The sequence below is a fragment of the Ziziphus jujuba genome, chromosome 11 (assembly GCF_031755915.1).
Source record: "Ziziphus jujuba cultivar Dongzao chromosome 11, ASM3175591v1".
Classification (NCBI taxonomy): Eukaryota; Viridiplantae; Streptophyta; class Magnoliopsida; order Rosales; family Rhamnaceae; genus Ziziphus; species Ziziphus jujuba.
Genome location: NC_083389.1, coordinates 9,546,079 through 9,559,315, shown reverse-complemented (window position 1 = coordinate 9,559,315; position 13,237 = coordinate 9,546,079). Strand labels below are relative to the sequence as shown.

The following is a 13,237-nucleotide window of genomic DNA, read 5'->3' as shown; positions in this document are numbered from 1 at the left end:
TAATGTCATCGAGAGAAAAGAAAATCGTATAGAAGACATTTTCTTTGGTTTTGCCAAATTATATAAAGTTATATACAAAACTATGCTCCAAACAAAATTTGAAGCTGTTCAAAATTTAGTAAAAAATAAAATTGAACCAAAACAGCCTCGCCAAACAAAAAAAAAAAAATGTCTAATGGCAAGGTAGTTGATATGCTTTGATAGTTTTTATGATTTATTAATTATTTAAAAACGTTTAATATTGTCAAAATTTGTTTTTAAAGTCCGCGTTTTCCAAAGTGATTAAAATTTTTCAAAATGTTGTTTCTGACCTTTTTTTTTTTTTTATCATATCATATTAACATCTAAATTTTAAAGTTTAAAATCAAGAACTCCAAAGAATTTATTGAACAAGTAAATGTGACTAGATTTTCAAAATTAATATTTAAAAATGTTTAGAGCGCTGTCAAGATTTTTTTATAACACCCATATTTCCTAGAATGTTTAAACCAATAGACAAAACTATGTTCCAAATTTGTACTCATATTAAACTAATCAAAATTTTAAATTAAAATTAAGGTAGGGAAAAAAATTACATAAAAATTTAATGTCTATTGGCAAGGCATTTTTTTTTTTTTTCACGAAATATTGGCAAGGTAGTTGATATGCTTTGAGAAAAATAATACACTGTAAGACCACTTTATAAGGGTCATACTTGCACTTTTAAACAGAAAAAGGCTGGTAAAACTTTGAAAGATTGGTTATAATATATGTTTATGCTATAGTTTAGTGTTAAAGGAATAAGGACAAAGGGAATAAAGACAATGAGAAAATATTTTAAACGAACTCAGTTTCATTTTTTAAGTATATTAACCGGTCAAAGAAAGCTTTCTGAAAAAATTCCACAACGCTCAGCTCATGGCCAGCTGTTATTTGGTGTTTTTAATATAGATTTTGCTTTTACAAATTGTTTTTTTTTTTTTTAAAAAAAAAACTTTGTTTAAAATATTCTTTATAAACTTTACCGTTCAATTAGATTCTAATAGATAATGGGTGGAGATTTATTTGAATAGACAAATCGCAAGATATTTGGCTTGGAAAACGATGGAATCATGTTAATTTTGGTGAATTTGGTAATAAAAAATTTTAGAAATTAAAAATATTTTGAGAACGCCGTTAAAACTATTTTTCAAAACCGATTTTTTTATAAAAGAAAGTTGATATTATCACTGTCATTGAAGACGTAAGACGAGGTGTCATATCATTTGCACGTGAATATTGACCTGCCCTATTTTTTAAATAAATTTATTATAAATTGATGAGTTGAAACTAAAATTATTATTATTTTATATAAAAGCCAAAATAATAAAATGTTTTAAGGTCAAGTTTTTAAAAATTTAATTTGTTGGTTAATTCTGTTTTAAAAAAAAAAAAAGGTTTTCGTCAATTTTATAACTATACAAAAACAAAATATTGAACTTTTAATTTCAAAAGTAAAAGGTACACATTTAATTAAAAAAAAAAGCTACGCATTTAAAAAAGTTCAATACCACTTAGCATTTTTCTACTATCTTCTCCCCTGTCCACTCTTAACATTATTGAAGTTTGGAGGAATTTCCGATACCCGTTTTAGTTTTTTTTCAAAATTAATATTGTTTCTTTGACGGTTTAGTTTACTTATTTACTTATTGATTTTAAAACAAGACGGTTTAGTTTATTAATTTCAATAAAAATCATAATTTAGGCCTAAAAAATTACAGCACGATGGGTAGCTTTCTAACTTCTTACCAAAACAATCAAAATTGGTCAATTATACAAATAAATGTTAAAGTTTCCAACACAAATTAATAAGAAGTTTATTAATAAAAAATAATCAGAATTCTAAAACTTAAAAAGAAATAAAAGGATAAAGAAATTAAAATTGATGAGGCCTTCCTACTATAGGAACTTTTTTTTTTTTTTTTTGGGTAAAATTAAATATCTGATAAAAATATTAAAATAATAAGAGAAAATATCGAGCCGCGGCAAAGAGAGGCCGTTTTCGTGTGCAGTACAGCGGGCGAGCGATCTCCGTCTCATCCAATAAGCGTGCCCTTAATGTAATAGGTGGCATCTTTCCATTGGTTGATGGAGGACTAACCACTTCATGTTGATTGGTCGCTTTCTTGACGACCCCACACGGTACCTTTTCTTTGATTTGTGGTTACTTTTTCCCAAATATCGCTTTCCGGGGTTTCTAGAGAGCTTCATGTCCGGTAACCTTTTGTTGGCGCAAGTTTCCCAACCTGTCCTTTTCTTATGCCAATTATATAAAATGGGTTATTGTGCTAATTATAATACATTAAACAAAATAAATGTAAATAATAATGTAATTTCCCATTATTAGACAAATTAAACTAACAAAAGAAAAACTTTTGTTTAATTAAGCAAACAACAATAAGGAATTTTTTGTTAAATTACGCCGAATACGCAAGTAATAATTCATGATTCCATGCACTGGGGCCTAGGTCTAGTTATCACGGAAACTTTATTATATAATTAAAAAGAAATTGTTTTAATTGGGACGGCAATATAATTTAGGGATTTTTTATTGACATCTCCTGAAATTTAATAATAATCAAGAGTTTTAAATTTCAGCAAATCTCCTTACAGTTTAAAATCATCAGTTAATTCTCTCAATTGTTAATATCATTGGTTTCAAAATCACTAATAATTAATATTGAATTACATCAAATATTAAAAGATTAATGTTGTTTTATTTATGACTTATTCTTTTTTAACGACAATTCTAACAGATAGCTAATTAAATAAAAGGTATATATATATATATGCTTATATACAAAATTAAAAAAAAAAAAAATATATATATATATACATATATGCATATATACATTAGCATTTGCTTGCTGAACATTTTGAAAACAACAAAATTATGATTTCGTCTTTTTTTTAAAATATATATATATATATATAGAGAGAGAGAGAGAGAGAGAGAGAGAGAGATCAGACAGGGTTGCTGAATCTTTGATTAATCCATCAAATTATTGGTTGACTGTGTAGCTTTGGTTTCGTTGTTAATGTGCATGGAATATGGCCACCAATAATTTAATGTTTAAAGCAAATTCAACAATTAATTTACAAGTAAATTAAAAAAAAAATCCCACTTCAAAATTAGTCTAACATTAGTGCTCGATGATGGCTAAAGTCATAATGAAGAAACCGATCCAACTGACCCACCAACGAAAGTCCAAAGCACGTGGTCCGTGGTGTTTACCTTTTTTTTTTTTTTTTTTGCATCGTCATGTTTAGATATAATTTATATTTGTGAAAATAAAATAGACTGTTATTAAAAAAAAATGATAATAAAATAAAATAAACTAAAAGCTATTCCTATTTTTCATTATAATTTTTTCAAACAAAAACAGCATTAAGTACACGAAATTGATACTCAATGATGAAATCCAAATAAAAATTAACATATAATAAAAATTTGTTTATTTTCACATTTAAACTTATTTATGACTATTTTAAGTAAAAATGATCCTTTAAAAAAAAAAAAAAAAAAGGAAAATTTTATTACATGCATAAATGCACCGTGTTAATTTACCAAATTTTGGATAAAAGTAATACGTTTCACGATATCTTAACTTAAAAAAAAAAAAAAAAAAACATGCAACCCAGGTATAAAAACAAATGGGATTAAATACAAATAAATAACATTATCATAGATAATTTGATATTTAAAATTTAATTATTAATTTTTTGATAAAAAATTTAATTACTTATTTAATCAAATCATATTAATAAACTTTTAATTATATTGTAAACTGAAAATGCAATTATTTAATCTATATAAAATTGTGGGTGGAGGATATTAACAATTAAGCTTGTAATGTTAGTGTGCATCAAGGCTAAAGTCTAGTACATTTCGACACAAGAAAAAACATAGACCTTTTATAGGTCCAAAATTCTATAATAGGAAATGAAAGATACAAAAAATATTTAAAACCCACATACAAACAGTAAAAAAAATAGTGAAACCCTTGGGTATATACCAAGAAGATATGGAGCCCACATATTAATTAGAAGGAGTTGATCCATAATGATGATCTATAATAGTGCACATATATACAGTTTTCTTTAATATGAGGTTAGGATTGTTTTCAAGTTGCAATACCAAATATGAAATGATTGTTTTTTTCCACACCCAACTAGAAAGAGAATTAAAGGGTCTGAAACTTGAAAAACATTTTTCCAAAAGCCAAGCTGTAAAGCCAATCTGTCCCCCCACACCCAATGAATGAAGGAAAATCCTAGCTAACTTGTGGTGCGTGGGTAGGAACCTCTTGATCAATTTCACAAAGAAAGTAGGCTTGTGAAGTTTTGTGATCCCTACCCACCATCTTAAGCAAAAATCCACATGCTATACCCAGTTTAACATGTGGTGCACGAGGGAGTCAAAAAAGTATCCATATGTATCCAACTAGTATTTCCCTTCACTTCCATTTTGTCGCAAAACAAAATATTTCAAAACAATTTTTAAAAACGTTGACTAAAAAAGAATCACATATATGTGTATGTACAAAATACCAACTTGTATTCGAAGCACATATATATATATATAGATAGGATTGTTATAGGCTTTGATTGTGTGAGCTTTACTTATAAGATTTGGGTTCGAATTTGTCTTTGTGGGTTTCACTTGGCATCAAAGAAACTGTTGGCTTATGCAACTAGTTGTCCAATTGAGCGGGTCAAGAACAAAAATGAACAAATGGATTGGGTTATGTGATGATACTATTTGTTGTTACCTAATTTTTATGTTATACCAACTTTTTGGGAACGGTCCAGATCCAAAAAAAAAAATAAAAAATATATATATATAGAAACAATTAATTTGCCAGTGATTTGTCACCGAGGGATAAACGATTTTATTTTTATTTTTATTTTTTTGGTGATATTTTTGGGTTTATTCTAAAATGTAAATAAGTGGTTGTTTTGGTAAAGCAAAACTCCTTTCTTTTATGTGCCAATTGGCTGCTTTTCCAAATTTAGTTTCGCCCCCAAAAGGATGAGACATAAGAAAAAGGTACACCAAGTAACAACCACTTTGTCACACACAAATTCATATATGTCTGGGGTGTTTATTGATCACAACTGTTTAAGGTTGGTGATTGGGTCCCTGCAAATTGAGCTATTCAAGCTTTACCAGAAAAATGAAATTCCAAGACTTTTTAGAAATTCTTGTACAAAATTAGTAAAAGCTTAAAAGAATTTTGAGAGTTAGAACACACTTCAGCATCTTGTATTTGACTCATGTTACTTGTAAGAAAAGAATGAAAATGAATTAACCAATATTGGTATCAAAGATATTAATTAGGTAGTGATAATTACGTCAAATTATAATTGATTTACTTTTTTTTTGGGTAAAAAATATAATTGATTTACTGTGACAACAGAACAGTACTCATGGTTATGCAAAGGGAAATGAAGAAAGTAATAAGGAATTAAATTGTTATTATTCCTTTTGACAGTCTGTAGACTGAAATAGGGCACAATTCCATAAACTGACAAAAAAATTCAACCTGTTTTTAGAAAATGAGGGAGATTAGTTGAAAAAAAAAAAAAAGTAAATGAAAACTGATGCTATTTGGTAATGTGATTGATTTATAATTTTTTTTTTATTAGAATGTGTGTAAATTGCTTATATTAAATGTTAGTTAGTAATAAATAAATTTTGTTTTGTTAGGTATCTAGAGTTAAACTAAGATGTTTAACAAATTATATATAACTATTAAAGAAAAAAAAATTTAACTATTAAATTGAATACAATTTCAAATTGTTAATTTTTTATCTTTATTTTATTTTGTTATTTTCAGATTATAATTGTTTAAAATGTTTAAAAAATTATGATTACTATAACTAATACTTAAAGTAAATAAATTACACATAAATAAATAAATAAAAAGACCAACCACATTACTATTTAGGCATGTACATTTGGATAGATTCTTAAATCTTTTTCCACCAAACTTAGAAAAATAATTAAAAAGCTAAAATTTAGGAATTTAGAGATTTACATAAAAAATGAAATAATATATATTTTTCAATCCCATATTTGATTCACTCAAAAAAAAAAAAAAAAAAAAAGAAGAAGAAGAAAGAAAGAAAGAAAAATCCCATATTTCATGTTGCACTATGAAGATCTACTAAAAGAATCTGATATTGGTAAATATTACCATGTCTATAAAAATGATCAATAAGAAGCTAATTTATGAAAAAGTTAATCACGAAATTCTATTTTTCTTTTTAAAACCTCAAAGTCAAAACACTACATTCTGATAAAACCACATAAAAAGTGAGAAAAAGAAAAACACTACATAAAATAGTTAAATTTAAAAATTTGTTTACACAAAATACTCCATAAGATGATACGAATTGTATAATTATAAATATAAAAATGAAGAAAATACTATAAACATAAATAAATTATTAATATTTCAAAAAAGTTTTATATATATAAAAAAAAGAGAAATCAAGAAATTGCATCAAATCGTCCAGATATCCAAACAAAACTGAAATATAGGGGGAAAAAAAGGTAATCAAGTGGATAACAACACGTGTACTTTTGCAAGCTTATTGTTTTTATTTTTTATTTTCTATTTTGGTTTTTCACAAAACAAAAGCATTTAACGAAAATCTCGTGTTTGAGGGAAAAAATGAACCCAAAACCAAAACCAAAACCAAAGCCAAAGCCAAACTCATTTTTCTTTTCAGTTCGGATTCGACTTGAGAGAGAAAATCGGAAGTCAACAACCTCGTTAATACGCCGTTAGATTCAGAATTCCCACAATTACACCCCCACAAGTCCAATCGCCATCGTCACCGGCCATCACCACCATCTTCATCGTACGGTCATCATTTTTTAAAATTTTAAAAATAAAAAATTTATAATTTTTCCAAAAAAGTAAAAATATGAAAACTTAACTCAAGGCTGAGGTTGAGTTAGAGACTTTAAATCCAAGTCGTAGTGAACCCCATTCCTAGATAAAGACCTCTCTCTCCTCTTTTCTCTCTCTAAAATTACTTTCTCTCTCTCCCTCTCTCTCTCTCTCTGACCGAAATTTCATTCATACCAAAAATAACGGCATATTCTTCCTTCTCCAGACACCTTCTCTCTATTTTTTATTCTCTATATTCCAGTTTCAGAGCTTTTCTCCGGATAAATTTGAAATAACTTTTCAGGGGTTTTTTTTTCTTTCAAATTTTTTGTATTTTTCTGGGGAATTTTCCGTTTGTTTCCCGGGATTTTTCGGTTATATTAACGTTTCCGGAATCTCGAGTTTTTTTTTGTTTTTTGGGTGTCCGGTCGGGTGTTTGAGAAATGGTGGTGAAGATGATGAGGTGGCGGCCATGGCCGCCTCTGGTGACGAAGAAGTACGAGGTGAGGATGGTGGTGAGGAGGCTGGAGGGTTGCGATCTGGTGAGGGAGAGTGCAGGTGGAGCTGAGCTGGGCAAATTAACGGTTGAGATTCGGTGGAAAGGACCCAAACTGGCTCTCAGCTCTCTTAGGCGTACGGCCGTCAAGAGGAACTTTACCAGGGAGGTCGACGCCGCCGTCTCCCAAAACGGCGTCGTTGACTGGGACGAGGAGTTTCAAAGCCTCTGTTCCTTCTCGGTATACAAGGACAATGTGTTTCATCCTTGGGAGATCGCCTTCACTGTCTTCAATGTGAGTTATTTTCTTTCTTTATTTTTCTTTTTTTTCCCATATTTCTCTTTTTTTCTTTTCTGTCTTTCTCAGCAAAGCTTTATTATTATTATTATTATTATTATTTTTTATTTTCGTTTTGTTTTTATAATTTTCCCTCCTCTGTTTTGCTCTTTTTCCTTGGATCTTTGATGGTTCTTTAGAATTTATGGTATATGTATATATATGATTGGCCTAGATATGGTTAATATGTTTTATTTCTTAAAAATAGTGTTGGTTTTTTCTTTTCTCTCTCTCTTTTTTTTTTTTTTTTTTTTCTCCCCTTAAATTTAAATAAACATATATTGAAATTTTCTAGTTGGGGTTAGGTGCTTTGGTTGAAATTTTGCTCTTGACCCTAGTTTGGTTTTGAAGGACATCGGCATGTGCATATTGTTCTTTTATCTGTTTCCCTCAATCGCTTTTATATAAATCTTTTAGTTATTTTGTGGCTTTTTCTGTCCTTGAATTTTTTCATCTCTGCCTCCATGGAGTAGAGGCCAGAGGGATTATATTTTAGTAGAGTGTTAGTTCTGCAATTGACTTGGTGAAAGTTTTGGCTGTCGGATTAGGTTGGACGGTATTCTACTGTTACTTTCGGGTTAAGTTTGACTTTTGGACCTGGGGAAATGTTTTGAAATAATGCGATATATTTTACTTGCAGTGTTAACCACTGACGTTTGAATCTATGGTTTAGTTTGTTTAATAATTTATTCAGCTCTTTGCGATCGCTTCAAGCTCTTTTCGAACTTTTTGTCCTTTTTAATAAACAAAGACGATTATTATTATGCTAAGTTATTCTACAAGTTTATTTTGTTTTTGGTTTATAATTCTTGGTTTACCCGGGAACTGTGGAATTCACCTTTTTTGGCATGGTTTAGGATATATTTGTTATTAGACTGCTGTTCTGAGTTTTCTGTGGGGGTCTCAATTTCAGTTATTCAGATAGTCATTTTTTATTTTTCTTTGTTGAAAGACCATTGACTCTTTTCTAAGCTAAGTTACTATTTTTATTTTTATTTTTTATCCTAGGGTCTGAATCAAGGACCAAAGAACAAGGTTCCTATTATTGGGACAGCATTGGTGAACATTGCTGAATTTGTTTCTGCAGCTGAAGAGAAAGAGCTTGATGTAAATATCCCCCTCGCATTACCAGGTGGTGGTGGTGCTGCTGCTGCTGAGACTTGCCCCTCACTCTGTGTATGTACCTTTCAATTGGTTTTACAAGACTTTTTTCGTTTGTTTCTGCTATGAATTTCCTGTTTTATGGATTTATTTTTTTTGACATATTTTATTTATTTGCTTATCTATTAGACAATTTTATTCTTTTTTTACCACTTTGTCCTTTTCTTTTTGTTGTGAATTTTCCTGAAGTTCGGCGGTTTCTGACCTTGAGCTTCTGTAAACCTTGTAGATATCACTCAGCTTCTTGGAATTGAGAACTGCACAAGAAACCACAGAGCCAGTACAAAGATCAATAGTGCCTGCTCCTTCGCCAGCAGAAACCACCTCAACAGAAAAGGATGAGCTTTCAGCTCTTAAAGCTGGACTTAGGAAAGTAAAGATTTTTACAGGGTATGTCTCTACCCGGAAAGCCAAGAAGGCCTGCCGTGAAGAAGAAGGCAGTGAGGGCAGGTGCTCTGCCAGGAGTGAGGATGGGGAGTACAACTACCCTTTTGATTCAGATTCACTTGATGATTTTGAGGAAGGTGAATCAGATGAGGGTAAAGAGGATTCCACTGTTAGGAAGTCTTTCAGTTATGGGTCACTGGCACATGCAAACTATGCTGGAGGGTCAATATATTCGAACAAGAGGGACAATGAAGATGAGGATTGGGTGTATTATAGCAATCGTAAGTCAGATGTGGGGTGTTCACACATTGAGGATTCAACTGCCTCAGTCTCTGAGCCATCATTACTCCAAAGTTCAAAGCGAGGTTTGCTATCTTGGAGGAAAAGAAAGCTGAGCTTCAGGTCTCCTAAAGCCAAAGGAGAACCATTATTAAAGAAGGCTTATGGAGAAGAAGGTGGTGATGATATTGATTTTGATCGGAGGCAGCTTAGCTCTGATGAATCTCTATCTCTTGGGGTAAGTATCCTCTACCAATCGCTTGCTTTTCAATCTTAGTAAGGAGAAGAGGGGGAAAAAAAACATTGGGTATGAGCTGAACTTTATTTACTTGATAGGTCATATGTTGCTCTAAGTATCAATGTCTTGTATTGTTGGCTAAGCAACTAGCTGGTAGTTTGAAATTTCTAAATTACATAAAAGCATACTTTGCAGACAATATCATCATCTTATTAATATTTAAAATTGTATAAAATTTTCCAAATTAAGGGAGATTCAAGTTCTAACACCATAAATGACAACTTGTTGGCAGTGGCATAAGACGGAGGAGGATTCTTCTGCAAATCGGTCTTCAGTGTCAGAATTTGGGGATGACAATTTTGCCATAGGCAGTTGGGAGCACAAAGAAGTTACAAGCCGTGATGGGCACATGAAGCTTCAAACACAGGTCTTCTTTGCTTCCATTGATCAGCGGAGTGAGCGGGCAGCTGGTGAGAGCGCATGTACAGCTCTTGTAGCTGTCATTGCTGATTGGTTTCAAAACAACCATGATCTTATGCCCATCAAGTCCCAATTTGATAGTCTGATCCGAGAAGGATCACTAGAATGGAGGAATCTTTGTGAGAATGAGATTTACAGGGAGAGGTTTCCTGACAAACACTTTGATCTTGAAACGGTCCTCCAAGCCAAAATACGTCCTCTTTCTGTAGTTCCAGGGAAATCCTTTATTGGATTTTTCCACCCCGAGGGGATGGATGAGGGTCGATTTGACTTTTTACATGGTGCCATGTCCTTTGATAACATTTGGGATGAGATAAGCCGGGCTGGAATGGAATGTTCAAGCACTGGTGAAACTCAAGTTTATATTGTAAGTTGGAATGACCACTTCTTCATACTCAAGGTTGAACCAGAGGCGTATTATATAGTTGACACTTTAGGGGAGAGGCTTTATGAGGGATGTAATCAAGCCTATGTTTTGAAATTTGACCATGACACTGTAATCTACAAAATGTCAAATGTTGTACAAGCGTCAGATGATAAAAGAGCCAACGATCAGATGATTGTGTCAGCAGTGGTGGAGCAACCCAAAAACCAGCAGCTCAATACAAAGGAGGAGGGCTCTGTAACGGAGGCAGCAGTAACTAAGCCTGATGAGCAGATAAAAGAGGAGGAAATTGTTTGTCGGGGAAAGGAGTCTTGCAAGGAGTACATTAAGAGCTTTTTGGCTGCCATTCCAATAAGGGAGTTGCAGGCAGATATAAGAAAGGGATTAATGGCATCAACACCCCTTCATCAACGGTTACAGATCGAATTCAACTACACCCGGTTCGTACAACGTCTTCCTGATATTCCAGTAGCAGAAGTGTCATCAACGGTTGCTATGCAAGCTGCTGAGGTTGAAGTGTCCACAGTTGCTTCACAAACTACTGAAGTTGCCATAACGGATGTTGCTGCATAAAAGTGTAAATTGTAGGAAGTGTCTCTAGGCTAACTTGTTTTTGGTCACTTTTTTTTTGTTGTGGAAGTCTTTGTTTTGTTGCAAGGTGGGTTATTAACAAAGAGGATACCATCTTAGCTTGTTATAGTGGCACAACGGAGGGTGGGGTTGTGTCTATCCATAGGTAAGTGAAAAATGAAAGGGTCTGTAATTTTCCATTTTTGAAGCTTTTTCTTTTCTTGTCTTTTATCTGTTTGCCTACTCTGCTGTGTCTCTAGTTTTTACCCCTCTGAAACTGGGTCTGTACACGTTGTTTCTATTTCTAATAAGTAGGTTCTAACTTCTGATGTCTAAATGTCTGTTGCAAATCTCAAAATATTCTCCTTTTTGAGTGTTTATATATAACTTTAGCAGGCTGGTGCAAGGATTATCTAACTGTTCTACAGATACTTTCTGATTCCAATTTCCCATATGATAATATACGCTTTAGTACAATTGTTCTGATTAGAAGCCAGATATTCCATCCCATTTTTCCGTATATTAAAAAGATGTAAAGATAGACAAAACTTTTCAAACTTTATGAAGCAAAAAGGAACAAGCTTTTTCAAGTCTTGGTCTTGAAGGACGTTAAAAGATTCTTTACGATGCAAGCTTTTTCTGTGTGGAAAAATTTCAGGCCCGAAGTTTTCTATTTGATTCCCCACAAAGCACTTTCTTCCACTCCTACCTGATGTAATACAAAAGAGTTGTGTGGTTCTTTTTCCAATGGAAATTCGGGGCAGTCTCAGAATATGCCCTCTAGAACCTTGAACAACACCCAAATTTCTGCTTTCATATTAATATAATCAATATAAATAGTGATTAAAAAAATGTCGTCTACTAATACTTCTATTATTATTATTATTATTTGTTTTAGCACTGATTAATCTCCAAAATTGACATCCCAACAGAGTTCCTTCCAAGGCACTGTCCTGTGTTTAAAAAGCTACCACTTTTAGTCGATTTCTTTATAGTGTCAATGATGTCGAATTAATGACAACAATTATGGTCTTTGGTAGAGATAAATTAAAAAAAGAGATCTGAAATTTTGACCTCTTCATGAAATGAATCTCTCTCACATAGTCTAATTGAGTTTGCAGCAACTAAAGCTTGCTTTTAATCGGCGACCCACAAAAGCGAAAAATTTAGCTGACCCTCTGCCTGAACTTAAAAAAAAAAGTAAAAAATTGAAGAGTTTTTAGCTTTTCATAAGCTGCATTTAGGAGTATTTTTTTGTCTTCAGAAAAAGTAGTATCACCGTCGGTTTTCTCAAATCCATCACTTTGAATCGAACCGTTGAATACAGGTTGATGACCCATCATACCTAAGAAAGAAGTCATCTGCTGTAATGAGTTTCCAATTCTCTAATTTCTTAGTTTAAAATTAAAAAGTAGCTCAAAGTGTAAGAAGATTAGGTTGGGTGGGCTTGACCTTTGTGGTTCCTTTGCCAATCTGCAAAACCACTGGGCTCGTACTCTTTGGAGACCTGGAACTTTAATGGGCTAGTTGGAACCCAAATTCTAAGATAAGCCCATGTTTGCATGGATTCGTTCAGATATCCAAATTAAAGTTCTAATTGTCCGTCCTAAAAAAAAAAAAAAAAAAAGAGATTCTAATAAGATTTTTAGTTAAAAATAAAATGTTAGGAAGAGTAAAAGTTGATGTATCGTTCCTCTGTGTAAATCCATGTTTATATTTTCACAAGTGTAACTGAGTTTTTACCGAAACGATGATAATACTCTAATGTATCAAAATTTAAATACTTTTTTTTTTGGAGTAAATTATTTATTTTTCAATCTATCCAAAATTTTCCACAGTTTATATGATTTAAACTCATATTCTCAAAAGAGAGATACTCAATCATTGGAACTAATCTACTCCATCAAAATTTAAACACCTTAGGTTTTTTTTTTATTTTTGTTTTTTTAATTTTTAATTTTTATATTTTAGAATTGAATGAATG

The 13,237-nt window shown here is 31.7% G+C and overlaps 1 protein-coding gene across 1 annotated transcript; it reads left to right on the top strand.

Annotated features, from left to right (window-relative positions):
• Positions 1-7,008: 7,008 nt before the first annotated feature.
• Positions 7,009-11,590, top strand: LOC107433649 (uncharacterized). The gene is made up of 4 exons (XM_016044966.4): positions 7,009-7,711; positions 8,762-8,929; positions 9,144-9,818; positions 10,111-11,590. Exons 1-4 carry the CDS (start codon positions 7,364-7,366, stop codon positions 11,254-11,256), a joined length of 2,337 nt encoding a protein of 778 aa, XP_015900452.3. The 5' UTR covers positions 7,009-7,363; the 3' UTR covers positions 11,257-11,590.
• Positions 11,591-13,237: the final 1,647 nt, after the last annotated feature.

Excerpts from the sequence above, each read along its gene's own strand:
- LOC107433649 (XM_016044966.4), top strand. The coding sequence starts at position 7,364 with ATGGTGGTGAAGATGATGAGGTGGCGGCCATGGCCGCCTCTGGTGACG. Across the intron at positions 8,930-9,143 it reads AGACTTGCCCCTCACTCTGT|ATATCACTCAGCTTCTTGGA; the intron begins GTATGTACCTTT and ends TAAACCTTGTAG. Across the intron at positions 9,819-10,110 it reads ATGAATCTCTATCTCTTGGG|TGGCATAAGACGGAGGAGGA; the intron begins GTAAGTATCCTC and ends ACTTGTTGGCAG.